Below are 25,765 nucleotides of genomic sequence, written 5' to 3' on the forward strand. Positions count from 1 at the left end.
CCTACAAGGCCCTCCAGGAGATAGAGGCGGTGAAGAAAATAGCAGCGGGTAAGGCATTTTTCATGCAAAGTAAGCATGTGAGTGTTAATTACCTGTCGCTTACCCGAATTCGGAGCTTTCCAGGAGCGTTCGCAGATCTTCCCCGCAGCGTGTCCAATGCTGCCGCATTCTACCGGGCCGAGGAGGGGAGCTCAACGGAGAAGGTCTTCTGGTCTCAGTCAGTATGCTGAGGCCGGACATCCGGTGCCCCTTAGCGACCAGCTGAAGCAGCTGGTCGAGCTCCACAAGGCGGCCGAATAGGCCATGAAGGGCCTCATAGTTCGGCTGTGGCCTAAGGAGGCTATGCCTGGGAGCTACTTCGGCCTGGTGCAGCGGCTGGTGGACGCGTGCCCGTGGGTTGAAGTTATCAAGCACTCCGCCTGTATCGAGGGTGCGCGTCGGGCCCTTGCCCGCGCAAAGGTGCACTGGGGCAAGATGGATGCCCAGAAGCTTGTGACAGACCCCCCACCAGAGGGCAAGGAGCATCGCACGCCCGAGATGTATTATAGGAGTGTGCTGAAGGGCGCCCGCACTATTGCGGGTGAGTGCTCCAAAGATGTAATATTTGAGTAGACTCGCATTTTGTTCTCCTGTGTGCTGAAAACTTGGTTCATATGCGCTAAGCAACGCTTGTTAATTTAAAATATTACCTTCTGTGCGGCTGTTTATCAAATCTGAGAGATGGCAAGTCGTCGGCTTCAGCCCCCATGCCACGAGTGCTGGGGTGTTCGGGATAAACTCGAGCGCTCTTGTTCCCATTTTTGGGTCCATCTAGGGAGGCGCTCGACACAACGAACAAGGCAACCGGACTTATAATGCTTGAACACTCTCACTTAGCCATAGAATTCTATAATTTTAAATTTCGGCGAAGCCCCTAGTTTTCGGAAGGCCGAATTTGGGGCGCTATCCACGCCTTGACCGGACAGAATCCGACTCCTCGCTCGAAGCGGCATAAGTCTTTAGGGACTCGCAAACAACCTTTCGAACAGCGACCAGCTCTCGCCTCATCATGAGGGTCAGTTTTAGCTTTCTCCACTGAGGTGTTAACCCAGCTCAACTGGGGCGCAATCGCAGTGGTTCTCCCAGTGCTACCTTAGCCGATAAAACGGAACATAAGGTACCAAAACATGGGAGCCGGGAAACCCAACTATTGACCCAAGAACATGATTCGGAGCCGATGCATATAATGCTATAAGTTCAGGGTGCCGCACTTGTGAAAGTGTTCGGACTTATCACACCATAACGCGGGAAACATAAGCCCCTGGTGTATTTAGCCGTACCAAAACGTACGGATGCAACATGTCATAGATGAACATATGTGTAAGAAAGAAATGCAATTAGAAGCAAAAATGTGCTGCATTGCTGTATTCAATAAAAACTGTTGTAAGTGCAGGACGATACAAGTGGTGCGGTAAGCAAGGGATGGGACTGTTTAACATGTCCCCCTCCAGGGGTAGGCTACGGAATAATGCATAAAACAGATTTAATGCTCATAATGGAGACCACCTGGATTTTCGTTGTAGCCTTTCTCCTTCCCTGGCTGTTGCATCGTGGGTTCGGCATGTCTGCTGCCGGACAGGGCCTCTGACGAACGGAGTCCTGTAGGTAAAAAGGAAAAGAAAAATAAACGACACACTTAAGAGCCCCTGGTGCGGTTGAGCCGCAGTCTGGGCTTATCGTGGTCGAGCCCCTTGCCCCATGCCCATGGTATCTTCAGAGCGTAATGGAGTACGCGAAGGGTCTGTCTTAATGTTTTACAGGGGCTAGGGTTGGGGCCGCACTGCTACACGTGCTCGGAACGTGTCAGGTGGTCGTGTTGTAGGTTACTCCGGGCACGCTTAGCTGTGTCCGGCCGCTTAGCAGCCGGACTCAAGAATTGCCTTAAAAGGCTGCTTTGTACTTCTGCCACGAGAGCCGCTGTATGTTCCTCCGTTCGGAGGGAGCGTTCAGTGTTTCCGTTGACCGTGATGACTCCTCTAGGTCCTGGCATCTTGAGCTTGAGGTATGCGTAGTGCGGCACTGCGTTGAACTTTGAAAACGCGGTACGTCCGAGCAAGGCATGATAGCCGCTGCGGAACGGGACTATGTCGAAGATTAACTCCTCGCTTCGGAAGTTATCCGTGGATCCGAAGACCACTTCCAGTGTAACTGAGCCTGTACAATTGGCTTCTACACCTGGTATGACGCCTTTAAAGGTCGTCTTGGTAGGTTTAATCCTTGAGGGGTCTATGCCCATTTTGCGCACCGTGTCCTGATAAAGCAGGTTTAGGCTGCTACCGCCGTCCATTAGGACTCTAGTGAGATGAAATCCATCGACGATTGGGTCTAGAACCAATGCGGCGAACCCACCATGGCGAATGCTGGTGGGGTGGTCCCTTCGGTCAAAGGTGATCGGGCAAGAGGACCATGGATTGAACTTCGGGGCAACTGGCTCCATCGCGTATACATCCCTGAGTGCACGCTTCCGCTCCCTTTTGGGTATGTGCGTGGCATATATCATGTTCACCATCCGCACCTGTGGGGGGAAACCCTTTTGTCCTCTATTATTTGGCGGTCGGGTCTCTTCCTCGTCGTCGCTATGTAGCCCCTTGTCGCTGTTTTCGGCAATTAACTTGCCTGCCTGCTTGAACACCCAACAGTCCCTATTGGTGTGGTTAGCTGGCTTTTCAGGGGTGCCATGTATCTGGCACAGGCGGTCGAGAATTCGGTCCAAATTGGACGGACCCTGAGTTGTTCTTTTGAATGGCTTTTTCCGTTGACCGGATTTAGTGCCTCTGAATCCGGCATTGACTGCCGTATCCTCACTGTTATCGCTGTTAATGCGGTGTTTGTTTTTGTAGCGACGCGACCTGCCACTACGGTCCTTGATATCCGGACTGCCAGAATTTTTGTTGAGGTTGTTGCTGCGTGCTAGCCAGATGTCCTCACCCGCACAGAAGCGGGTCATGAGTGATGTAAGGGCTGCCATGGATTTCGGCTTTTCCTGTCCCAGGTGCCGGGCAAGCCACTCGTCGCGGATGTTATGCTTGAAGGCCGCGAGGGCCTCGGCATCCGGACAGTCGATGATTTGGTTTTTCTTGGTTAAGAACCGTGTCCAGAATTGTCTGGACGATTCGTTTGGCTGTTGAATTATGTGGCTTAGGTCATCTGCATATGGTGGTCGCACGTACGTGCCTTGGAAGTTATCGAGGAATGCGGCTTCCAGGTCCTCTCAACTCCCGATTGATTCTGCTGGCAAGTTGTTAAGCCAGTGCCGGACTAGTCCTTTAAGTTTGAGTGGGAGATATTTGATGGCGTGGAGATCGTCTCCGCGGGCCATGTGGATGTGGAGGAGATAGTCCTCGATCCAGACCGCGGGGTCTGTTGTGCCATCATAAGATTCAATATTGACGGGTTTAAACCATTCTGGGATTTGATGATCCATTACCTCATCTGTGAAGCACAGTGGGTGTGCGGCGCCTCTGTACTGGGTGATATCGCGACGGAGCTCAAAAGAGCTTTGTCTGTTGTGTTCGGCTCGGCCGGACTTACTGTGTCCGGGGTGACGGTGATCGTCACGTATCGTGGGGCACCCACGTGATCCATAGATCGATCTTGATTGTCTTGCCTTATCCTCCAATATGCCTCGCAGGTCCGGAGTGTTCCCCTGTGGCCTTGTGCTTTTCGAGCGATGCCGGGGTACGGGTCTAGTGAAGGGCCTTGAGGCCTCTCTGTCGCGACCACGGGGTGGTCGATCAGCCGTATTGTCTCCTGGTGAAGCGGGATCATATGCCTCCACCTCTAATCGGGGGAGCAGCTTACGTTTGGGGTAGCTTTTGGAGGGGCGTTCGAGTTCATGCTCTTCGGCCGCGAGGACTTCGGTCCATCTGTCGGCTAGCAGATCTTGATCAGCTCTAAGTTGCTGCTGCTTTTTCTTGAGGCTGTTTGTCGTGGCCATAAGCCTAGGTTTGAAACGCTCCTGTTCGACGGGATCCTCAGGTACGACGAGTTCGTCGTCGTCGAGGCTTGCCTCGTCTCCGGAGGGAGGCATATAGTCCTCTACGTCTTCTTCGGCCGCTCTCTCATGAGGGCTGGTGTCCCCCTCCTCCTGTGCTGGATCTTACTGGAGTGGGTTGTTTTTGGCGCTATCCGGTGTATTATTGTCTCCGGTGCCGGAATCCTCATTCTTGCTATGGCGGGATTTAGAGCGGCGCCGCTGACGCCGGCGCTTGGGCTGTTTCTTGGAGGGGTCATCCTCCGCTATTCCTTTGCCATTCCCATCCTTTGGGATATCCACCATGTATATGTCGTATGAAGAGGTGGCTTTCCAGTGCCCGGTGGGCGCTGGTTCTTGGTCGTCTCCGGCATCATCGTCCATACCGTCGATGTCCTCAGAGTCGTAATCTAGCATGTCGGTTAGGTCGTCGACAGTGGCTACCAAGTGGGTGGTGGGTGGGCTCTGAATTTCTTCGTCGTCCGCATCCCAACCGTCCTGGCCGCAGTCCGCCCAGGCCTCTCCTGATAACGAGAGGTACTTTAGCGAACTCAAGATGTCGCCAAAAGGTGAGTGTTGAAAGATGTCCGCCGCGGTGAACTCCATGATCGGCGCCCAATCGGATTCGACTGGAGGGGGCGCGGGAGGTCTGGAGTCCGACACCTCGGAGTCACGAGCTTCATGGGGGACAAGATCGGTGTTCGGCTCTATCGCCGTAGAGGTTGCAGCCCCCGAGGTGGTGTCTAGCCATCCATCCTTGGTCTACGCAGCCGGCTCCGAGTCGAAGATCGGAGTGGGTTCGAGTGCGGCCTCCAGGGTGAAGGAAATATGCCTTAGAGGCAATAATAAAGTTATTATTTATTTCCTCATATCATGATAAATGTTTATTATTCATGCTAGAATTGTATTAACCGGAAACATGATACATGTGTGAATACATAGACAAACATAAAGTCACTAGTATGCCTCTACTTGACTAGCTCATTAATCAAAGATGGTTATGTTTCCTAACCATATACATGTGTTGTCATTTGATTAATGGGATCACATCATTAGGAGAATGATGTGATTGACATGACCCATTCCGGTAGCCTAGCACTTGATCGTTTAGTATGTTGCTATTGCTTTCTTCATGACTTATACAAAGTTCCTGCAACTATGAGATTGTGCAACTCACGTTTACCGAAAGAACACTTTGTGTGCTACCAAACGTCACAACGTAACTGGGTGATTATAAAGGTGCTCTACAGGTGTTTCCGAAGGTGCATGTTGGGTTGGCATAATTCGAGATTAGGTTTTGTCACTCCGATTGTCGGAGAGGTATCTCTGGGCCCTCTCGATAATACTCATCACCTAAGCCTTGCAAGCATTGTAACTAATGAGTTAGTTATAAGATGATGTGTTACAGAACGAGTAAAGAGACTTGCCGGTAACAAGATTGAACTAGGTATTGGATACCGACGATCAAATCTCGGGCAAGTAACATACCGATGACAAAGGGAACAACGTATGTTGTTATGCGGTTTGACCGATAAAGATCTTCGTAGAATATGTAGGAACCAATATGCATCCAGGTTCCGCTATTGGTTATTGACCGAGAATAGTTCTAGGTCATGTCTACATAGTTCTCGAACCCGTAGGGTCCGCACGCTTAACGTTACGATGACAGTTTTATTATGAGTTTACAAGTTTTGATGTACCGAAGTTTGTTCGGAGTCCCGGATGTGATCACGGACATGACGAGGAGTCTCAAAATGGTCGAGACATAAAGATTGATATATTGGACGACTATATTCGGACACCAGAAGTGTTCAGGGTGATTTCGGAGATAACCGGAGTGCCGGAGGGTTACCGGACCCCCCCCCCCCGGAGAGTTAATGGGCCACATGGGCCTTGGTGGGAAGAGAGGGGGGCGGTCAGGAAGGGCCGCGCGCTCCCTCTCCCTCTGGTCTGAATTGGACTAGGAGGGGGGGCGGCGCCCCCCTCTTTCCTTCCCCTCCTCTCCCCCTTCCTTCCCCTCCTAGTAGGAGTAGGAAAGGAGGAGTCCTACTCCTAGTAGGAGGAGGACTCTTCGTCCTGGCGCTCCCAACAAGGGCCGGCCGGCCTCCCCCCTCCCTCCTTTATATACGGGGGCAGGGGGCACCCCAAAGACACACAAGTTGATCTACGGATCGTTCCTTAGCCGTGTGCGGTGCCCCCCTCCACCATATTCCACCTCGGTCATATCGTCGCGGAGTTTAGGCGAAGCCCTGCGCTAGTATAACATCATCATCGTCACCACGCCATCGTGCTAACGGAACTCTTCCCCGAAGCTTTGCTGGATCGGAGCCCGGGGATCGTCATCAAGCTGAACGTGTGCTGAACTCGGAGGTGCCGTACGTTCGGTGCTTGGATCGGTCGGATCGTGAAGACGTACGACTACATCAACCGCATTGTCATAACGCTTCCGCTTACGGTCTACGAGGGTACGTGGATGAACACTCTCCCCTCTCGTTGCTATGCCATCACCATGATCTTGCGTGTGCATATGAAATTTTTTGAAATTACTGCGTTCTCCAACAGTGGCATCCGAGCCTGGTTTTATGCGTAGATGTCATATGCACGAGTAGAACACAAGTGAGTTGTGGGCGATATAAGTCATACTGCTTACCAGCATGTCATACTTTGGTTCGGCGGTATTGTGAGATGAAGCGGCCCGGACCGACATTACGCGTACGCTTACGCGAGACTGGTTTCACCGCTACGAGCACTCGTTGCTTAAAGGTGACCGGCGGGTGTCTGTCTCTCTCACTTTAGCTGAATCGAGTGTGGCTACGTCCGGTCCTTGCGAAGGTTAAAACAGCACCAACTTGACAAACTATCGTTGTGGTTTTTGATGCGTAGGTAAGAACGGTTCTTGCTAAGCCCGTAGCAGCCACGTAAAACTTGCAACAACAAAGTAGAGGACGTCTAACTTGTTTTTGCAGGGCATGTTGTGATGTGATATGGTCAAGACGTGATGCTATATTTTATTGTATGAGATGATCATGTTTTGTAACCGAAGTTATCGGCAACTGGCAGGAGCCATATGGTTGTCGCTTTATTGTATGAAATGCAAACGCCCTGTAATTGCTTTACTTTATCACTAAGCGGTAGCGATAGTCGTAGAAGCAATAGTTGGCGAGACGACAACGATGCTACGATGAAGATCAAGGTGTCACGCCGGTGACGATGGTGATCATGACGGTGCTTTGGAGATGGAGATCACAAGCACAAGATGATGATGGCCATATCATATCACTTATATTGATTGCATGTGATGTTTATCCTTTATGCATCTTATCTTGCTTTGATTGACGGTAGCATTTTAAGATGATCTCTCACTAAAATTATCAAGAAGTGTTCTCCCTGAGTATGCACCGTTGCCAAAGTTCGTCGTGCCCAGACACCACGTGATGATCGGGTGTGATAAGCTCTACGTCCATCTACAACGGGTGCAAGATAGTTTTGCACACGCGGAATACTCAGGTTAAACTTGACGAGCCTAGCATATGCAGATATGGCCTCGGAACACGGAGACCGAAAGGTCGAGCATGAATCATATAGTAGATATGATCAACATAGTGATGTTCACCATTGAAAACTACTCCATCTCACGTGATGATCGGTTATGGTTTAGTTGATTTGGATCACGTGATCACTTAGATGACTAGAGAGATGTCTGTCTAAGTGGGAGTTCTTAAGTAATATGATTAATTGAACCTAAATTTATCATGAACTTAGTACCTGATAGTATTTTGCTTGTCTATGTTTGTTTGTAGATAGATGGCTCGTGCTGTTGTTCCGTTGAATTTTAATGCGTTCCTTGAGAAAGCAAAGTTGAAAGATGATGGTAGCAATTACACGGACTGGGTCCGTAACCTGAGGCTTATCCTCATTGCTGCACAGAAAAGTTACGTCCTGGAAGCACCGCTGGGTGCCAGGCCTGCTGCTGATGCAACTGACGACGTTAAGAACGTCTGGCAGAGCAAAGCTGATGACTACTCTATAGTTCAGTGTGCCATGCTTTACGGCTTAGAACCGGGTCTTCAACGACGTTTTGAACGTCATGGAGCATATGAGATGTTCCAGGAGTTGAAGTTAATATTTCAAGCAAATGCCCGGATTGAGAGATATGAAGTCTCCAATAAGTTCTACAGCTGCAAGATGGAGGAGAATAGTTCTGTTAGTGAGCATATACTCAAAATGTCTGGGTATAATAATCACTTGATTCAACTGGGAATTAATCTTCCGGATGATAGCGTCATTGACAGAATTCTCCAATCACTGCCACCAAGCTACAAGAGCTTTGTGATGAACTATAATATGCAAGGGATGAACAAGACTATTCCCGAGCTCTTCGCAATGCTAAAAGCTGCGGAGGTAGAAATCAAGAAGGAGCATCAAGTGTTGATGGTCAACAAGACCACTAGTTTCAGGAAAAAGGGCAAAGGGAAGAAGAAGGGGAACTTCAAGAAGAACAGCAAGCAAGTTGTTGGTCAAGAGAAGAAACCCAAGTCTGGACCTAAGCCTGAAACTGAGTGCTTCTACTGCAAGCAGACTGGTCACTGGAAGCGGAACTGCCCCAAGTATTTGGCGGATAAGAAGGATGGCAAAGTGAACAAAGGTATATGTGATATACATGTTATTGATGTGTACCTAACTAGAGCTCGTAGTAGCACCTGGGTATTTGATACTGGTTCTGTTGCTAATATTTGCAACTCGAAACAGGGACTACGGAATAAGCGAGCACTAGCCAAGGACGAGGTGACAATGCGCGTGGGAAACGGTTCCAAAGTTGATGTGATCGCGGTCGGCACGCTACCTCTACATCTACCTTCGGGATTAGTTTTAGACCTGAATAATTGTTATTTGGTGCCAGCGTTGAGCATGAACATTATATCTGGATCTTGTTTGATGCGAGACGGTTATTCATTTAAATCAGAGAATAATGGTTGTTCTATTTATATGAGTAATATCTTTTATGGTCATGCACCCTTGAAGAGTGGTCTATTTTTATTAAATCTCGATAGTAGTGATACACATATTCATAGTGTTGAAACCAAAAGATGCAGAGTTAATAATGATAGTGCAACTTATTTGTGGCACTGCCATTTGGGTCATATCAGTGTAAAGCGCATGAAGAAACTCCATACTGATGGACTTTTGGAATCACTTGATTATGAATCACTTGGTACTTGCGAACCGTGCCTTATGGGCAAGATGACTAAAACGCCGTTCTCCGGAACTATGGAGCGAGCAACTGATTTGTTGAAAATCATACATACTAATGTTTGTGGCCCAATGAATGTTGAGGCTCGTGGCGGGTATCGTTATTTTCTCACCTTCACTGATGATTTGAGCAGATATGGGTATATCTACTTGATGAAACACAAGTCTGAAACATTTGAAAAGTTCAAAGAATTTCAAAGTGAAGTGGAAAATCATCGTAACACGAAAATAAAGTTTCTACGATCTGATCGTGGAGGAGAATATTTGAGTTATGAGTTTGGCCTACACATGAAACAATGTGGAATAGTTTTGCAGCTCACGCCACCTGGAACACCACAACGAAATGGTGTGTCCGAACGTCGTAATCGTACTTTACTGGATATGGTGCGATCTATGATGTCTCTTACTGATTTACCGCTATCATTTTGGGGTTATGCTTTAGAGACGGCCGCATTCACGTTAAATAGGGCACCATCAAAATCCGTTGAGACGACGCCTTATGAACTGTGGTTTGGCAAGAAACCAAAGTTGTCGTTTCTTAAAGTTTGGGGCTGCGATGCTTATGTAAAGAAATTTCAACCAGATAAGCTCGAACCTAAATCGGAGAAATGTGTCTTCATAGGATACCCAAAAGAGACTATTGGGTACACCTTCTATCACAGATCCGAAGGCAAGACATTCGTTGCTAAGAATGGATCCTTTCTAGAGAAGGAGTTTCTCTCGAAAGAAGTGAGTGGGAGGAAAGTAGAACTTGATGAGATAACTGTATCTACTCCCTTATTGGAAAGTAGTTCATCACGAGAACCGGTTCCTGTGACAACTACACCAATTAGTGAGGAAGCAAATGATAATGATCATGAAACTTCAGATCAAGTTTCTACTGAACCTCGTAGGTCTACCAGAGTAAGATCCACACCAGAGTGGTACGGTAATCCTATTCTGGAAGTCATGTTACTTGACCATGATGAACCTACGAACTATGAGGAAGCGATGATGAGCCCGGATTCCGCAAAATGGCTAGAAGCCATGAAATCTGAGATGGGATCCATGTATGAACACAAAGTATGGACTTTGGTTGACTTGCCCGATGATCGGCAAGCCATTGAGAATAAATGGATCTTTAAGAAGAAGACTGACACTGATGGTAATATAACTGTCTATAAAGCTCGACTTGTTGCAAAAGGTTTTCGACAAGTTCAAGGGGTTGACTACGATGAGACTTTCTCACCCGTAGCGATGCTTAAGTCCGTCCGAATCATGTTAGCTATTGCTACATTTCATGATTATGAAATTTGGCAAATGGATGTCAAGACTGCATTCTTGAATGGATTTCTAGAAGAAGAGTTGTATATGATGCAGCCGAAAGGTTTTGTTGATCCAAAAGGTGCTGACAAAGTGTGCAAGCTCCAGCGTTCCATTTATGGACTGGTGCAAGCATCTCGGAGTTGGAATAAACACTTTGATAGTGTGATCAAAGCGTATGGTTTTATACATACTTTTGGAGAAGCCTGTATTTACAAGAAAGTGAGTGGGAGCTCTGTAGCATTTCTAATTTTATATGTAGATGACATATTATTAATTGGAAATGATATAGAATTTCTGGATAGCATAAAAGGATAATTGAATAAAAGTTTTTCAATGAAAGACCTCGGTGAAGCTGCTTACATATTGGGCATCAAGATCTATAGAGATAGATCAAGACGCTTAATAGGACTTTCACAAAGCACATACCTTGACAAAATTTTGAAAAAGTTCAAAATGGATCAGGCAAAGAAAGGATTCTTGCCTGTGCTACAAGGTGTGAAGTTGAGTCAAACTCAATGCCCGACCACAACAGAAGATAGAGAGAAAATGAAAAATGTTCCCTATGCTTCAGCCATAGGCTCTATCATGTATGCAATGCTGTGTACCAGACCTGATGTATGCTTAGCAATAAGCTTGGCAGGAAGGTACCAAAGTAATCCAGGAGTGGATCACTGGACAGCGGTCAAGAACATCCTGAAATACCAGAAAAGGACTAAGGATATGTTTCTCGTATATGGAGGTGACAAAGAGCTAGTCGTAAATGGTTACGTCGATGCAAGCTTTGACACTGATCCGGATGATTCTAAATCACAAACCGGATACGTGTTTTTATTAAACGGTGGAGCTGTAAGTTGGTGCAGTTCTAAACAAAGTGTCGTAGCGGGATCTACATGTGAAGCGGAGTACATAGCTGCTTCAGAAGCAGCAAATGAAGGAGTCTGGATGAAGGAGTTCATTTCTGATCTAGGTGTCATATCTAGTGCATCGGGACCAATGAAGATCTTCTGTGACAATACTGGTGCAATTGCCTTGGCAAAGGAATCCAGATTTCACAAGAGGACCAAGCACATCAAGAGACGCTTCAATTCCATTCGGGACCAAGTCCAAGTGGGAGACATAGAGATTTGCAAGATACATACGGATCTGAATGTTGCAGACCCGTTGACTAAGCCTCTCTCACAAGCAAAACATGATCAGCACCAAGACTCCATGGGTGTTAGAATCATTACTATGTAATCTAGATTATTGACTCTAGTGCAAGTGGGAGACTGAAGGAAATATGCCCTAGAGGAAATAATAACGTTATTATTTATCTCCTCATATCATGATAAATGTTTATTATTCATGCTAGAATTGTATTAACCGGAAACATGATACATGTGTGAATACATAGACAAACATAAAGTCGCTAGTATGCCTCTACTTGACTAGCTCATTACTCAAAGATGGTTATGTTTCCTAACCATAGACATGTGTTGTCATTTGATTAATGGGATCACATCATTAGGAGAATGATGTGATTGACATGACCCATTCCGTTAGCCTAGCACTTGATCGTTTAGTATGTTGCTATTGCTTTCTTCATGACTTATACAAAGTTCCTGCAACTATGAGATTGTGCAACTCACGTTTACCGGAAGAACACTTTGTGTGCTACCAAACGTCACAACGTAACTGGGTGATTATAAAGGTGCTCTACAGGTATCTCTGGGCCCTCTCGGTAATACTCATCACCTAAGCCTTGCAAGCATTGTAACTAATGAGTTAGTTACAAGATGATGTGTTACAGAACGAGTAAAGAGACTTGCCGGTAACGGGATTGAACTAGGTATTGGATACCGACGATCAAATCTCGGGCAAGTAACATACCGATGACAAAGGGAACAACGTATGTTGTTATGCGGTTTGACCGATTAAGATCTTCGTAGAATATGTAGGAACCAATATGGGCATCCAGGTTCCGCTATTGGTTATTGACCGAGAATAGTTCTAGGTCATGTCTACATAGTTCTCGAACCCGTAGGGTCCACACGCTTAACGTTATGATGACAGTTTTATTATGAGTTTACAAGTTTTGATGTACCGAAGTTTGTTCGGAGTCCCGGATGTGATCACGGACATGACGAGGAGTCTCGAAATGGTCGAGACATAAAGATTGATATATTGGACGACTATATTCGGACACCGGAAGTGTTCCGGGTGATTTCGGAGAAAACCGGAGTGCCGGAGGGTTACCGGAACCCCCCCGAAGAGTTAATGGGCCACAAGGGCCTTGGTGGGAAGAGAGAGGGGCGGCCAGGAAGGGCCGCGCGCCCCCTCTCCCACTGGTCCGAATTGGACAAGGAGGGGGGCGGCGCCCCCCTCTTTCCTTCCCCTCCTCTCCCCCTTCCTTCCCCTCCTAGTAGGAGTAGGAAAGGAGGAGTCCTACTCCTACTAGGAGGAGGACTCTTCCTCCTGGCGCGCCCAACAAGGGTCGGCCAGCCTCCCCCCTCCCTCCTTTATATACGAGGGCAGGGGGCACCCCAAAGACACACAAGTTGATCTACAGATCGTTCCTTAGCCGTGTGCGGTGCCCCCCTCCACCATATTCCACCTCGGTCATATCGTCGCGGAGTTTAGGCGAAGCCCTGCACCGGTAGAACATCATCATCGTCACCACGCCGTTGTGCTAACGGAACTCTTCCCCGAAGCTTTGCTGGATCGGAGCCCGGGGATCGTCATCGAGCTGAACGTGTGCTGAACTCGAAGGTGCCGTACGTTCGGTGCTTGGATCGGTCGGATCGTGAAGACGTACGACTACATCAACCGCGTTGTCATAACACTTCCGCTTACGGTCTACGAGGGTACATGGACGAACACTCTCCCCTCTCGTTGCTATGCCATCACCATGATCTTGCGTGTGCGTAGGAATTTTTTTGAAATTACTGCGTTCTCCAACACAGGGTACTGTCCGGCGACAGAGCTAAATCATGCCCATCGTGACAGTACGGCACGCTCGGCTGTGGCTCGAATCCGTCAAGGATCAAGTCCCCGCGGATGTCAGCCGTGAAGTTCAAACTTCCAAATCTGACCTGACGGCCGGGGGCGTAGACTTCGATCTACTCCAGCTGGCCAAGCGAATTGGCCCGCAGTGCGAAGCCGCCGAATACGAAGATCTGTCCGGGAAGGAAGGTCTCACCCTGGACTGTATCGTTGTTGATGATCGAAGAAGCCATCGAGCCTATCGGTGACGACACAGAGGAACTCTCAATGAAAGCACCAATGTCGGTGTCAAAACTGACGGATCTCGGGTAGGGGGTCCCGAACTGTGCGTCTAGGCGGATGGTAACAGGAGACGAGGGACACGATGTTTTTACCCAGGTTTGGGCCCTCTTGATGGAGGTAAAATCCTACGTCCTGCTTGATTAATATTGATGATGTGGGTTACAAGAGTAGATCTACCACGAGATCAAGGAGGCTAAACCCTAGAAGCTAGCCTATGGTATGATTGTTGTTCGTCCTATGGACTAAAGCCATCCGGTTTATATAGACACCGGAGAGGGCTAGGGTTACACAGAGTCGGTTACAAAGGTAGGAGATCTACATATCCGTATCGCCAAGCTTGCCTTCCACGCCAAGGAAAGTCCCATCCGGACACGGGACGAAGTCTTCAATCTTGTATCTTCATAGTCTTGGAGTCCGGCCGATGATGATAGTTCGGCTATCCGGACACCCCCTAGTTCGGGACCCCCTACCCGAGATCCGCCAGTTTTGACACCGACACCGACCCTCATAGGGCGCACCCAAAGTGCGGAGTCCTACTAGGACTCCCTAGTCCTAGTAGGATTCTGCCTCCTACATGGAATAGGAAAAAGGGAAGGGAGAAGGAGAAGGAAGGAAGGGGGCTCCCCCTTTCCCTAGTCCAATTTGGACTAGTCCATGGTGAAGGGGCGTGACCACCCTTGAGGCCTTTCTCTCCTTTTCCGTATGGCCCATTAAGGCCCAATACGAATTCCCGTAACTCTCCGGTACTCCAAAAAATACCCGAATCACTCGGAACCTTTCTGATGTCCGAATATAGCCTTTCAATATATCGATCTTTATGTCTCGACCATTTCGAGACTCCTCGTCATGTCCCCGATCTCATCCAGGATTTCGAACAAACTTCGGTCATCAAATCACATAACTCATAATACAAATCATCACAGAACGTTAAGCGTGCGGACCCTACGGGTTCGAGAACTATGTAGACATGACCGAGACACGTCTCCGGTCAATAACCAATAGCGGAATCTGGATGCTCATATTGGCCCCTACATATTCTACGAAGATCTTTACCGGTCAAACCGCATAACAACATACGTCGTTCCCTTTGTCATCGGTATGTTACTTGCCCGAGATTCGATCGCCGGTATCACCATACCTAGTTCAATCTCGTTACCGACAAGTCTCTTTACTCGTATCGTAATGCATCATCCCGCAACTAACTCATTAGTTACATTGCTTGCAAGGCTTATAGTGATGTGCATTACCGAGAGGGCCCAGAGATACCTCTCCGACAATCGGAGTGACAAATCCTAATCTCGATCTATGCCAACTCAATAAGTACCATCGAAGAAACCTGTAGAGCACCTTTACAATCACCCAGTTACGTTATGACGTTTGGTAGCACACAAAGTGTTCCTTCGGTATTCAGGAGTTGCATAATCTCATAGTCATAGGAACATGTATAAGTCATGAAGAAAACATTAGCAATAAACTAAATGATCATAGTGCTAAGCTAACGGATGGGTCAAGTCATTCACATCATTCTCTAATGATGTGATCTCGTTCATCAAATGACAACTCTTGTCCATGTCTAGGAAACTTAACCATCTTTGATTAACGAGCTAGTCAAGTAGAGGCATACTAGTGACACTCTGTTTGTCTATGTATTCACACATGTACTAAGTTTCCGGTTAATACAATTCTAGCATGAATAATAAACATTTATCATGATGTAAGGAAATATATAAATAACAACTTTATTATTGCCTCTAGGGCATATTTTCTTCAACCTGGACCTGGGAGCACTGAGGAGAAGCAGGGGCAGGCGACGACAGGGGTGGACGACGGAGGATTTCAAATCCCGGGGTGGAGGAAGACGGCGATGGGGATACCAATTCAAAGTAGGGGCAGCGATGTAAAATCCATCATTTTTCACCTGGTCGGAAGGATATCTTCAGCGGCCTATATTTCGAAACGTAGGGAGTACATGCCACTGACGTTACGCACAATAGAACCGCTAGTTGATGCATGGAGAATGTATCCTGTGCACCAAGCCAATTTGTGCACCCAATGCACTGGTGGATTCTGGGCCTTTAGATGAAAAAGAAATGGGCTAGATTATGGTCAAAAATTGGACTATGACTTTTTTTGCGGAGACAACCTTGTACTTTGTAGAAATTAACCCGCACTCCACAGCCCACACTCCCATCAGAAAATTGCATGTTTATTTTTTTGGCCCAAACACAAAATGATTCATATATTTTGAACCGAATGTTCGATTTCAGCTCCGTTTTGACCGTCATATTTTTCTTGACAAGATCTTTGAAATAAGATCAATGTTGAATATGTTTCCAACATTTTTTTTGCTTTTTTGAAACTTGACTCAAAACTTGATGTACCAGAAGCATGTTGCACGCGAGACCCACGTGTGAGAGAGGCGGATGCTTCTCATAGACAAATTACAAAACTTGTATAAAAAATTCAGTCAAGTTTTGAGTTAAGTTCCAAAAGGCAAAGTATGAATTTTCAAAAATATACCTAATATTAATCTTGATTCAAAGATCTTGTCAAAACAAAGAAAGCAGTCAAAACGTTTCCAAAATCAGAAGATTCACTTAAAATATATGATCCCTTTTTTGTTTGAAGTAAAAAAATTGAACACACAGAGTTATTTAGAGGAGAGGGAGATGTGGGTCGATTTGATACAATAAAAGGACTATCTGCAATGGTTCAACAATCCACCTACCAACCTGATCATATCCCTTTGTTTTTCATTCAATGGCTCATATAGCAACAGAGCATTGGGTGCATGAATTGAGTCGGTGCACCTGATACATTCTCTTGATGCATGGCTGAATCTCTAGTGTGGATATGTGATGGTACGCCTCATCAAATGATACGGTGATCCCGTACCATCTCAGGCGTTAGATCTGGACTATAGGGACAGGATTGATCAACCTCTTCTCCACTGGAAAATATGCATAGGGCACCCTGTGTTTTGCCGTAAATGAGCGACTACTGTATATCCCTTCGTCCTGTGCGCCTCGAACAGAATCCTGCTCGATTTCGTCGACAGAGTAGTCAGCGTAGTCAAAGACCTCTTTCGCGGGGCCCACCGATCTCACGGTCTGTCTTCTCCCCTCCACATCTCCAAAGTCTCTTCCAACCATGGCTATCGCCGCCGCTTCGCCGCCGCCGACCGCCACCGAGGACAACGTCCGCCTCCTTCTCCCTGGATTCCTCTCCCCCGAGACCTGCAAGGTAGTATATCACACGCTCCTCCCCCTAAACCATCCTCCTCCGAGCCCTAAACTCCAGCTTGTTGCGGTCCGAATCGACCGTCTCATACGGTGGCCACCGTGTCCAGGAGCTGGAGTTCGTGCACCGGAGCTGCGGGACGGCGGGGTACCGGCCTTCGGTGGTGTCTACATCGCTGCCGCATCTGGCTGCCACCGGCTGCGGCCACCTACTCCTCCCCTTCGTGCCCATCCGCGAGCGACTCCGCGACGCCGTCGAGTCCTTCTTCTCCTGCCACTTCGACCTCTTCGTCGAGTTCACCGGACTCGTCAGGTGTTGAACAGTCGCATCACCTCTTTCATGCCATTCTGTCTGGTCGGTCCTAGTAGTTTCACATTGGTATCAGCATGTCTCCTTGGAGCAAATCAATTTTACATATATGCTTATAGTACCCTCATATAAGCACCTTGCATTGTACCTGCCCTCATGATTCCACTAACTTTATACGGATGCATAAACCTTATAAAAAATGGTGTCACCCTATTAATGGTGCGCATAAACCTTGAAGGTAGTTTATGTAGGACCTGACATAACGTGACACACTAATGCTCTCCTTATTAAAAACCTCTGTATTTGGCGTGCAGTTGGTGCAAGGGTTCTTCTATTGGATGGCACAGTGACGACAACAAACCTTATCTTAGGCAAAGAGCCTTCACTGTGAGGACCAATCTGATTTGGGGAATTCAGTCAGTTTGCATGGTTTCTCTTTGTATCTCGAGTTTTTAATTCCGAGACAGTGACATCACACAGTTCTTAGTGCTTAACTGTCATTTTGGTTGATTTAGTTCCCATTTGCCTACTTGTTGGCGAATAAGCAAGGAAAATGTTGTCAAGTATTGCTGTAAAACAAAAACATGCCATTATGTATCCTGCTTTGCATTAATAGACTGCTGCAAATACTTGCCAATTTCATGAACAATGTAAGAAATGATCCCATGAAACTATGAGTTTGTTAAGAACCAACACACATTGAAAATTTTCTTCGCTCTGTGTATTATCATTGTGATTAGATATTGAAGCCATTCATAACATGGAGAGGTTTTCTTAGTTCTGCTATGATGACCACTTATAAGTTTTTGCCCACACTGATCACTTGCTTTTCTGCTTCTTTTAGAGGTGATCTTTCTCATGCTGACTTTATTTCCCTCTTCTGGATTCAATTAAAAAGGCTGTGTGCTACTTGAACAATCATGGAAAGGACTTTAAGGGTGGACTGTTGAAGTTTCAGGATGGTGAACCCTCCACTGTTATTCCAGTTGCTGGTGTAAGCAGCACACACTACATGCATTTTTTTCAGAATCATTGATGTGGATATTATCTTCCACCGGCTTAAATATATTGGATAATTTCTTTCATTTTATGACAATTAATATTGTTTTCAGGATGCTGTCATCTACACTGCTGATAATCGTAATGTGCATTGTGTAGATGAGGTACGTTTCTGTTTTCTGTGTGGATCAGTTTTTTTTACTGTAGTATATGCACGCCTATCCTCCTTCACTAATGTTGGTTATCATATTTTGTGCCATTATTTAGATACAATAAAAGTTCTCTATTATTTTTATTGTTTTCTATTTATGAAACAAATGGGGAAAATGTGTTAAAGTCAGCTGTAGCAACGGTTGATTGCGAACTAATTGTTTCATGGTCAAATATTTTCTCTTTTTCCCTTGCATAGGCTTTGCAAAACTCAATTCATCGGCAGCCTTTGTTTTTTCCTCAAGATATTGTCAGTCTTTTGACGTTTTACACGAGAACTTTTCTTTTTATCAACAAACTATAGCAAATCTTTTACAGGTAACTGAGGGTGAAAGGCTCACACTTACTCTTTGGTTCACTAGAGATAGTTCTTTTGATGAGGATCCAAAGCTCCTTAGTTTTCTATCCCAAACATCACTGAGCTATGAGCCAGCTGATCAGAACTCTTATATTCCTTTGCCAGCCTCAGATAACATGTACTGGTTTTCCTACGATCAGTCTGGCTTTGACATACGATGTGCTAGAATACACATTCTTGGGTTTAGTTTTCGTGCAAGCAGCGATGAAGACAGTAAGAGTACATCTGGTGCACCAGCTGATGACCCCATAGAGTTGCTTGGGAAGCCACTGCGAATTGGGAGGGCAGATGATGTCTTTGGGAAGATATTTGCCAACAGCTTGCACGCTCTTCAGGTAACCGCATTCTGCATACTTTCCTTTTTGAGTGGATTTAATTCTGCAGTCAGATTAAGTGCAATAGGATCATATGCATATATTCTTTTAAAACAAGATATGCCAGCAGTGAGGAGCGGATAGTTTCTATAAAGAAGCTTTGTCTCATTGCCGCTGATAAATGATAATTTGGTTTGTTATAACATACTTATTGGTGAATGCCCAACAGTCCCTTGCTGAAGTTACATGTCAAGAGTAGGTGAAACCAATCTTCTTGGCAATCCATGTTACAAGGGCACAAAAAAGTCAATTCAACAAATAAATCAGGGGCTGTTTGGTTGCTGCCCACGTTCGCCCTGCCATGTCACGGGCTGACCAAAAAATTGGCGACCGATCCGCGCGCCCTGGTTTTCGCCAACAAATTGGCATGAAATCAGTTGTAGGGAGGGCGGACGGGCTGGGCGTGCCAAAAATAGGAGCTGATCCAAACGGACGCCCACGTCTCAGTCAACGCCAACGTTTTGGCTTGGCAGTTGAGGGCAGAGAACCAAACAGTCCCTCATTCTTTCTCAACATTGCTTTGGTATTTAGTGTCCTCTATAGTAGAATCTGTCAGAATTTGTACTATGTTGCAACCTGTATTTATTATTCCATGCCCAACTGAATCATGGCAAAATTCAGTGCATCCTGTAACTAGTGTGTATGCCTTTGAAGCATTTTAAGTCATTAGTGCCCCAAATGCAAGATAAACAGTCTATGTTACTATGCAAACTAACTTGGTCAAGAATGTTTCGCAGCCCGTCTGACTGCTCAGATGATATTTCAGAAAGTGGATGATAGTAAAGTACTCCCTCCGTAAAGAAATATAAGAGTGTTTAGAACACTACTCTAGTGATCTAAACGCTCTTATATTTCTTTACAGAGGGAGTACTGAAGTTCCAAGAAATAGTCTACTTCTACAGAGTTTTGGGACTAGTTGATTTCCTGTTGTAAATCAGTAAACCTAATGAAAATCTTCTTCTAAAGCTGAGTTTAGTCATATGCAATTCTGGAATATTTATTTTTCCATCTCATGCATGTAGAAGACCGGTCAGAATCTTGAAAAGATCCAAATGCTTAAGAACATTGCTGCCAAAAGACCCTTTTAAACTAATTCCTAATAGGGCTGTTTTATCATAGTATATGTGCCAAAGAAACTTAACCCAAGGGATGCCAAAACTGCTGAAGAATATGTGAAGAAATTTTTATCAAGTGCATCATATTATCCCTTTTAAGATTGTTGAATGCTTTTTTCTGGCCACTATTTTCCTGCAAGTTTATCGTGCCATTACTCCAACATCACCGTGGATTGTAGAACTTGATTTTAAAGTATCAGTTTATTGCTCAGTAAATGTGCTTGTTGACACCGATCATGAACAATTTTTTTTTGTACAAACGACAGTTTTTTTACCTACATCTTTCAACTAGGTTACATCTGACATCTTTTCTGTTAATTGAGTTGCATTCATTTCAAGTTTCTTAATTAGGTGGTGCAATTTTACTACTGGAAAGCACCTGAACTGGCAGCAAGGAGAAACCAGACTACTGGTGGTTCAGAAACAGTTTGCTACCCTACTATACAAGTACAGCAATCAAGTGGAATGGAACTTCCATTACCGTGTAACCATGGACTTGCACAGACCATATTTGGATCATATAGCAATGTGGATTCTGTTATTGAATGGGATGATGTTGTGTTAGCACTTGCTATGTGGGAGAATTATTCAGAAGAATTGAAGAGAAAGTTGTCGATATTCTTGCCAAATTGGCTGTCCAATGGAACCATTTTTGTTTTAGATCCCTCCGAGCCTACCCAGGTATGTGGTGAAGGGAACTAAACACTGCCCTTATAAAAATGAAAATCATACTAGTAACATAACAATGATGTTAGGTAGCATTACGTCTGACATGGCCGTGGAGAGTTTTGAATTTAACTGTTGCTCATTGGGGTAATCTCTCTAAGATGGATTCACTGGTGTTAAAACATTATGGAAAACCGTTCCTTGATATATGTATTTTAGACAGCTTTCATGTGGCTTAATATAGACCTATTCTGTTTTATAGAACGTTCTATCTGCTGTTAGCCTGTTACCTCTCAAGCTGGTTACCATTTTCTTGGTTGCCGAGTTTTTGCCAGAGAGGTACTTTTAGTTTGCATGTCTGAAGTGATATTTTCTTGGCAACATTTTCCGAGTTTTTGCCACAAAATTATTCTGGTACTTGTAATTTGCATGCCTGAAGTAGTATTTTCTTGGCAACTTTTTCTGTCATGAAACACTTGAAAATGCAGTTAGGGGCCTCTGCAATCTGAGTGCCCAAACTTAATGCATGACCTGTTAAGGGGATCTCTCTGATGGTCTGAAACATTGTGGTAGACCGTAGACCATTCATTGGTTAATTTAAACTTGTTTCATTGGTTCTTGAAAATTTGAAATATCAGCTCATCAGATCCCCATGCATTCTCTCTTCCACACACAAACCGTGCCCTTTATTTGTGAAAGAAAGCTGAAGAAAATAGTCTTTGCACTGTTGTTGAATCCTGATACCAATATGCAAAGGTCACCGTCAGATACTAGAGTTCATTTAATTTTTTGAGTGCTGGGTACAATATTAGAGTTTATGCATATTTCTCTAAATGCACATCACATCACTAGATCCCTGTGACTTATGTATGCATCAGAAGTTCAGAACCAATGGACACCATGCTGAGCATCTCTGCTCCTTTATTGCAGACAATTCACAACCAGTTCAATATTTCTTCAGCGCTGAACCACACACCATACTAAATACCAATCTATTACCTTTACCACTGTTACCACAGTGGCACATTCAATTTTTTTCACAAATAGCACTACCAAACTAATTCTCCTGCCATGATCTGCATCTCCCTCATTCTGCAGTGACATAGATGGAGGGCTGGAAGTAGTTTGTTTTGCGCGAGCTCCACTTGTACAAGACTTTCCCAGAAACATCATAAAAGATGAAGTCAGCTTGGTCCTGGTTTAGTTGGAGGGACATGAACCCTTGCCCATCATAAAAGAATTGGAGCTTATCATCATTTGGCTGGTAGACTCCCCTCCATGCTTTTGAACCGCCTCCGCTAGTGAAGTATTGGATTGGACTGGTACAACAGAAGCCCGCGTGTTAAGGTTAGACAACTTCAACAAGTGTGAATTTAATGCCTTACTGCTCTGTTCTAAAAAGAACAATGTTTATCAAACGACGTTAACCTGTCTCTGCTGCTAATGTGTTCCAAGCAGTGGTCATGCCCATTGATGTAGAAGTCGATGCCGTTAACCTGGAAGGGCATGAAAGTGTCATAAAATGATTCTTTTTCTGGGCTTTTTAAAACTAATAATGAGGCTAGTTATGATTTACCTCGAGGACTGGAAGAAGCAATTGCAGGAGCTCCTCGGTGTCCCCATGGTCACTGACACTCCTCATGGTATGATGCCCAACAGCAATCTTCCACTTTGCAGTTGATTTCTTCATTGCCTCGTCCAAATCCTAGATTGTAGAATTTACGGAAAAGGAGTGTGTATTTATTTTGCTTTGTAACTAACATGGATGAGAATATTTATTTGACGTGTGCACCTTCAGCAGATTAGCTATGTAGTTTTCTCGAGGCGCCACTCCTCTCCAGTCGTAGTGACTGTCTTTAGGGTGAGTCCAGTACTTGAGTTGGAATGGAGTGGTGTCGATGAAGAAGAACTCCACCATCTCTGAGAGAACAGGGATGAATGATAGTCAAGCCTTATGCCGTTTTTACAAGTATATCATCTTTTTGAAAAAGAAAATCTGAAATGAACAAATATAAATCTTTTTCTCGGTTCAAATAAATATGACCATGTACCTGCATTGACAACAAATGATCTCATGCAAACGAATCGCTCATCGAGCTTGCGCAGGACCGGGTCAAGCTGTGCTACCGCATCGCCCCGGTAGTCATGGTTTCCAAGAACTGGAAGGAACAAAAAGCCTTAGTAGCAAGCTAGTGATGAGCAGGTGAAAAAGCACCGAAAACCTTCCCATTTCTCCCTGAAAAAAGAGGGAGATGATAAATCACTGAAGCTTACCGAGGTACCACGGCTTCTGCAAGCTCTTGGCGGTGTAGATATTGGTGAAGGATTCTTCAAACTGCTGGTCATGGACGCCCGTCAGGCCGTTCTCGTAGAAGTTGTCGCCGGTGGAGACCACGAAGTCGATGTCCAGCTTCTCCCCGACCTTCCCCATCTGCACCAGCAAAGAAGAATCCCCATGAGGCCATGACTCAGCAGCAGCTCTGCCCGCCAAACTCGGAGACGCACGCGCCAAGGAGGCAGAAGATCAAGGCGACCCCTTCCAATCCAATAAATAATAACCGAAATGCCAAGTGGACCAACCACCAGGCGGTTTTCATTCCCCATCCATCCAATCGCAACGACCCTACCGCGGTGCGCGGTTACGAGCTCAAGTCGTAGTACGATCCTACTGGCGAACCAAGAGGAAGAGGAGATCGGGCCAAGGATCATCGCGTACCTGCTCCGCGACCCTGGATTGGTTGTAGGTGCCCTTGCGGCCCCAGTCCCCGATGACGAGCAGGCTGAGCGACCCGTCGTTCTTGGCCGGGTGCTCTACCAGCGGGAGCTCCGCGGCGGCCGGCGCGGACCGGAGCGCCGCCACGGCCAGGACGGCGAGCACCACGGCCATGGAACTCCTCGCCATGGTTGATGGCCGGACTGACGGGGACGGCGGCAGTGTGGTTAAGAAAGGTGTAGCCAGAAAGCGATGGCCAGTGTGCGCGCGGATATATAGCGGCCACGCCCACACACACGCACGATCAAGGCGAGGAGGAGGGACACCACGGCAAGTTACCACTGCTCACTGGGAATCTGGGATGGTTAAGAAAGCGATGGACAGTGTGTGCGAGACGCCGATTAGGTGCCTTGCAAGCGTAATAATCGCAACGAAAAAAGGAGGTGGGCGAGGAGAGCAGGGAAGGAAGGATGCGAGATCGTGAAGCCGGTGAAGGTGCATGTCACTGTCTGCCAGCCCAGTTGGCGCGTGGCCAGCCTTTCTTTTCTGTTTGGGCCTTTGGGGCTTTCTTCTTACTTTTGTGCTACTTGTGGCGCTTGAGACGTCCAGGATCATCTTGGTTTTTTGGTTTAGTGCTAATCTACAGCAACGCGATAACGCATCCATGTCATCCTTCCATGTGTCACGCATTGTTATTGGAGAGATTCGCGCAGCTAGTTGCACGGGTGGTGATGACTGATCCGATCGCTCATGACTTGGATGAGTTTTTCGCCCACGTAAACCACGATGAGCTATCGTATAAGGTTCAAGTTTGAGAATCTGAAAGCAGAAACCATGTTACGTACGGGCCAATCCGTTCCATGGATCTCCGGTGCAGTTTTACGAACTCTTTTCTCACTGACGCCAAGCTTGGTCCACCATGTGCGAGCATTATTGTAGGGCTAGTACTACAGGTCCATGTAATCATGCTGCCCTGTTGAGCGCGTGACGAGGCTGAGGCTCGCTAGTACTACATCGATCGCGGCGTTTTCTTGGACAGGCCAGAGCTCGCAGCTCAGTCAGGTAAGAACTGGCCAGGGAAGTGAACTGAACCGTCTCGCTCCCCTCGTGTCCACGTACCTTTCCTGTACGAGTTAGGGCATGTATAATAGTGCTATCTTAGTAGTGCCACATACGATAAATGTTGAGGCTAATTCCCCTGCAGCAAGATAGGCGGCAACAGTGGTGGATGAGCAGGCACAAGCAGATCAGCAAAGCGGATAAGAAGGGCTTTGATTCTTTCGTGATGTTGATTTGCTGGACGTTATGGAAGCAAAGGAACGCTAGGGTATTCCAGTTAGGTGTGATCGCGATGAGTATGCTATGGTTGATCTTATTTTTCATTATGAAGAATGGCAATCATCCTGTCTCCAATTCTTGCCCTTCGCTGCTTTTTGCTTCCAAGAAGCTCCTTATGATTGTCCATACATTTTTTCCATTCTTTGATTGTCATGTCTCCACTTCTTTTAGAAACCCGGTATGGACAGTTGAGATTCGTAAGAAGACCTAGTTGTATGTTCAAAACATGAAGGGTACCGTGCGTATACATCAGATGAGACACACAATCATTCGGGATTATCTGTTGAAAAATATAGTAATAACTTCGTAGTTAGCAATGATATACTAGTTTTATAAGTGTGCAAAAAGATGCACGAATGTCGTATAGTAAAAAATCTTACCAGGGTATCTCCATGGTAGTTACCGTAGTTCAACACGTGCACTAGTGGCACGTATTGACCATAATGTTGAGGAGTTTAATTGTAGATATTGTAATTCTCAAGATCAGTACAAAATGCGACCAGATGATTTTTCTCCTGATAAGTTAATTCGGAGCCTTCGGTGTAGTAGGTTCTGTCTACCATCTTTCGCACATTCTTTGAAGAATGAAAATAAGCTGTCAATGGAAATAAG

At 46.0% G+C, this 25,765-nt stretch overlaps 2 protein-coding genes across 3 annotated transcripts; one reads left to right on the top strand and one right to left on the bottom strand.

Moving 5' to 3' along the window:
• The first annotated feature begins 16,882 nt into the window (after positions 1-16,882).
• On the top strand, positions 16,883-21,738 carry LOC123092829 (prolyl 3-hydroxylase 1). 2 transcript variants are annotated; one of them, XM_044514675.1, is made up of 7 exons: positions 16,883-17,074; positions 17,181-17,383; positions 17,695-17,767; positions 18,279-18,374; positions 18,493-18,543; positions 18,908-19,282; positions 20,788-21,738. In XM_044514675.1, exons 1-7 carry the CDS (start codon positions 16,982-16,984, stop codon positions 21,136-21,138), a joined length of 1,242 nt encoding a protein of 413 aa, XP_044370610.1. In that variant the 5' UTR covers positions 16,883-16,981; the 3' UTR covers positions 21,139-21,738. The 2 variants fall into 2 exon arrangements, with proteins under 2 accessions (XP_044370610.1, XP_044370611.1); XM_044514676.1 differs by having other exon boundaries at positions 20,776-21,065.
• A 256-nt stretch (positions 21,739-21,994) lies between these two features.
• LOC123092830 (purple acid phosphatase 3) lies at positions 21,995-24,342 on the bottom strand. The gene is made up of 7 exons (XM_044514678.1): positions 23,819-24,342; positions 23,377-23,533; positions 23,154-23,261; positions 22,895-23,022; positions 22,679-22,807; positions 22,531-22,598; positions 21,995-22,421 (listed from the first exon to the last, which is right to left on the bottom strand). The coding sequence occupies exons 1-7, from the start codon at positions 24,002-24,004 to the stop codon at positions 22,190-22,192; spliced, it is 1,008 nt and encodes a 335-aa protein (XP_044370613.1). The 5' UTR covers positions 24,005-24,342; the 3' UTR covers positions 21,995-22,189.
• Positions 24,343-25,765: the final 1,423 nt, after the last annotated feature.

The sequence above is a fragment of the Triticum aestivum genome, chromosome 4B (assembly GCF_018294505.1).
Source record: "Triticum aestivum cultivar Chinese Spring chromosome 4B, IWGSC CS RefSeq v2.1, whole genome shotgun sequence".
NCBI classification, from domain to species: domain Eukaryota; kingdom Viridiplantae; phylum Streptophyta; class Magnoliopsida; order Poales; family Poaceae; genus Triticum; species Triticum aestivum.